The sequence below is a fragment of the Cynara cardunculus genome, assembly GCF_001531365.2.
Source record: "Cynara cardunculus var. scolymus isolate 2C chromosome LG 6, CcrdV1, whole genome shotgun sequence".
Lineage (NCBI taxonomy): Eukaryota > Viridiplantae > Streptophyta > Magnoliopsida > Asterales > Asteraceae > Cynara > Cynara cardunculus.
Window position 1 is genome coordinate 3,070,381 of NC_037533.1, and position 3,719 is coordinate 3,074,099.

The window sequence follows — 3,719 nt, forward strand, 5'->3', positions numbered from 1 at the left end:
TATTGTATATATCAATTAAAAAATCGTTTACTCAAATGCTTACCCAATAAATATTTATCGATAAAAATCTAACACTATAATTTATTTTTCTGGATAAAATTAGAGTGCATCAAAACCTGGTAATCGCAGTGTAAAACTGAAATTAAGACAGCTTCCATGAAATTTCGATTTCTGCCCGCTCACCAAATAAAAGACCAGTAAACGCTTGGACCCAACAAAAATCCCCCAAAGTCATCCCCTTTGGGGTCACAATTCTTCTCCTTCACGCTTTCTTTCCAATCTCTCAAAAACAGTTTCCGATCAGAACCCACTTCGATCAATCTCTAACACAATTCCAATCCATCGAAAAACAGGTTTATTTCTCCCCAATTTGATGGGTTCTGAGTTGATCGAATCAGTGAGGGTATCCAAGTCAAAGTCGTCGTCTTCCTCCGGAAAATTCTTCCCACCTGGTTTCAGATTTCATCCGACTGATGAAGAACTGGTTCTCTATTATCTGAAGAGGAAGATCTGCCGTCGATCGCTCAAGCTCGACATCATCGGTGAAGTTGATGTTTACAAGTGGGATCCAGAAGAGTTGCCTGGTATGTATACATTGGTTCACTTAATTATACTGTATTTCCCTGCTTCTTGGTGCCATGAAATTACTTTCTAATTATCCGGTAATCTTGGTTTCTTTTCTTGTGTTGATTGATTCATGTCGGTATTGTTTTAGATTTCGATTCTGACCATTTGCTCTTATTCTGATTGTTGAATCATAGGTGTATTGTTATGTTGATTTTTCTTTGATTGGTAATTGGTTGTTTTTATGCTAATCATATGCACGTAATCGATTGGGGGTGCGTTTGATTCTTGTATTCTTTTCAGTTCCTTTGAGAGCACTGGATTCAATTCTTCTGATCATTGCTAACTCGTGTTTTCATTTGCAGGGCAATCTAAATTGAAAACAGGCGACAGACAATGGTTCTTTTTTAGCCCTCGAGATAGAAAGTATCCGAATGGCGGAAGATCAAGCAGAGCAACGATGAATGGTTACTGGAAAGCAACTGGAAAGGACCGAATCATCAAGCGCAGATCATGTTCAGTTGGGATTAAAAAAACACTCGTGTATTACCAAGGCCGTGCACCCTCTGGCCAACGCACTGATTGGGTTATGCACGAGTACACCGTTGATGAGGAGGAGCTCAAAAGATGCCCATTTGCTCAAGAACACTATGTTTTGTACAAGATATTCAAGAAAAGTGGGCCTGGTCCCAAGAATGGCGAGCAGTATGGCGCGCCATTTGTGGAGGAAGAATGGAGTGATGATGATTGTTTGGATGTCGATGCTCTTTTGGTACAGAAACTTAATCCTATCCCTGTAAATGATTTCAGAACAGGCCGAGAAGAGGAGGAAACAATGTTATCAAGTGATATTATGGAGTTCCTAAACAAGATTATCGATGAACCAGAAATTCTCCCACCGCTGCCGCAGCTCTTGGAAGAAGGCCAAGAGTTTTCGCCCGAGAGTTGTTCAACCAAAGATGACGCCTTTGGATTTGAGACTCCATCAGGTCCTAGCCACGAGCAGCAGGATGTGCAGCCCAGGTCCGAGCCACAGCCTTTGGTGGTCAATGAGGACTTTCTTGAAATGGATGATCTGATTGGTCCAGAACCCTCGATTCATAATTTTGAAAGTTTTGCGTTTCCTAATTTCGATTCTTTCTCGGAGTTCGATCTCTACCATGACTCAACCAGGTTCGCTGATACGGGTTCTTTTGGAACTCAACAAATTCAACTTCAAGCAGCCTTTTTGGACAATGTTGAATATGGAACCGAAAACTCCGGTCTTGTGAGTGAAGTTATAAATCATCACCACGATGAACTTCCAATAAGCTACGATCTCTGGGAGTATGATCAAGGAGACAGCAGCATCATGACTGCTCAAACAACTCACAAGGCGATCTCTCAACCGTCATCAGGTAGTGAATCAATCTTCGAAAACGTATGATTTGTTATCTTTCAAAACAGAGAAATCGACATGGAACAAAATAAACAAAAGGGGATTGATTTGTATTTTTGCTAACATTATTAAGCTCGTGACCAGATGGAAAATGGCAAGAGCTCTCGAGCCCAAATGGGGGAGTTTGAGGGCAAAAAGCTTTTTAAGAGCTCCTCTGTCTGCCGTTCATGAGTGGTATAATAAGTACCATTAGCTGATTATGCACGTTTTTTTTTTTCGTTTTTTCGTGATGTTTCTAGGTGTAGTAATTGAAGAAAATCCCGGAAAAGCCGAATATTGTGTAAATGAAACCAATATGGACAATGGTACAAGCTCATGGTTCTCGTCTGCTCTATGGGCGTTCGTGGAGGCAATACCAACCACTCCAGCTTCAGCTTCGGAAAGCAGCGCTCTTGTGAACAGGGCATTCGAACGAATGTCGAGCTTCGGCAGGGGGAGAAACGTGAATGTAGCGGCGGCTGTTGGTGTTTCAACGTCGAAAAGGTTAGAGAAAAAAGCATCAAGTAGTAGGGGCATAGTATATTTTTCTGTTCTTGGAGTATTGTTGGCTATATTATGGGTACTTGTAGGAACATGTATGGAATTGTTAGGCAGATGATGTAGATTTGGAAACTGGTCTGCCGTAGTGATTTCCAGCATCTTACTGGTGACAATGGTGGCCATGTTCCTTGCGCGAATTGGGTGTCATCACCGAATAAACATGATTCTTCTTGTTTCTTATGAAATTACATAACTAACCTTTATTTAAACTACTGTCATGAAACGATTTTGTGTCGAGGTTGTAGGGTTTATGTTGTTTGTGGTCGGCTCGAGAATATATATTATCATATTCGAGCTCGAGTAATTACGTTCAAAATAGCGTGCAAGCTTCCAATTTTGAGTCATGAATGTCTTGAAATTTTCAAATTTTATGGGACTATTAACTCCTTTATTGACTCGAGCTCGATAAATTTTTATCAACTTGTTGGGTTTGACTTGAAAATTGATTTTAATCGAGCTTTCAGATACTCGGAGCTTTTGGACGAGCAAACTGAATCCACTTAGTTATGCGTGCTTTGATTTGTGTTTAAGATCGACAACACCATCACACCACTATTGTTATCGTCACAACTGTCACCGGCATATGTCTATTCTTTTGCGACATTTCATTACAATTTCTGTCAACCAATTGCGTCATCAAAATCCTTCAAAATCAAATTCCTTTGATGGATTCCAATTTCATCAAATTTCATTCGTTGAAACAAACACTCTCCCAATTTCTGTAAACTCACTTTGTTCTTAATTTTTATACCACTTCTATAGATTTCTTGATAATTCAATATTTATATAATTTTTTTTATCAATTTTAGTGAACTTTTAAGAATAATTATATATAATATATGTTGTAAATTATGTAAAATAATTATATAATTAAAGTAATAATAGTTTATCTCCAACCTGTTTGAAAAAAAGGAGCTAAAAAAGTCTTTGAATGGGTTTTCCTTTCTCTTAAAAAGGTATCCTGAGAGCCCCCTGTCCCAGGCATTTAACCGGCTCATGTGGTTCATCAGGATATAAAATATGTATTTGTATAAATTTAATATGTTGAATTTTATAAATAAGAATATAAATGACATAAATAAAAATAGTGAGATTCCTAAAATATATAATAAATTATGTTATTATATTATTAAATATATAATAAATTACATTATTATATTCGTCTCGTTAATATCTT

The 3,719-nt window shown here is 38.0% G+C and overlaps 1 protein-coding gene across 3 annotated transcripts; it reads left to right on the forward strand.

Moving 5' to 3' along the window:
• Positions 1 to 248: 248 nt before the first annotated feature.
• Positions 249 to 2,730, forward strand: LOC112514899 (NAC domain-containing protein 17-like). 3 transcript variants are annotated; one of them, XM_025121529.1, is made up of 3 exons: positions 249 to 584; positions 930 to 1,961; positions 2,242 to 2,730. In XM_025121529.1, exons 1-3 carry the CDS (start codon positions 374 to 376, stop codon positions 2,598 to 2,600), a joined length of 1,602 nt encoding a protein of 533 aa, XP_024977297.1. In that variant the 5' UTR covers positions 249 to 373; the 3' UTR covers positions 2,601 to 2,730. The 3 variants fall into 3 exon arrangements, with proteins under 3 accessions (XP_024977297.1, XP_024977298.1, XP_024977299.1); XM_025121530.1 differs by having other exon boundaries at positions 250 to 584; positions 951 to 1,961; XM_025121531.1 differs by lacking the exon at positions 249 to 584 and adding an exon at positions 603 to 839.
• The last annotated feature ends 989 nt before the right edge of the window (positions 2,731 to 3,719 follow it).

What these genes read in the sequence shown, in the direction of transcription:
- LOC112514899 (XM_025121529.1), top strand. Translation starts at nt 374, where the DNA reads ATGGGTTCTGAGTTGATCGAATCAGTGAGGGTATCCAAGTCAAAGTCG. An exon ending in GGATCCAGAAGAGTTGCCTG is followed by an intron (nt 585 to 929) that starts GTATGTATACAT and finishes TTTCATTTGCAG; the next exon opens with GGCAATCTAAATTGAAAACA. An exon ending in GATCTCTCAACCGTCATCAG is followed by an intron (nt 1,962 to 2,241) that starts GTAGTGAATCAA and finishes TGATGTTTCTAG; the next exon opens with GTGTAGTAATTGAAGAAAAT.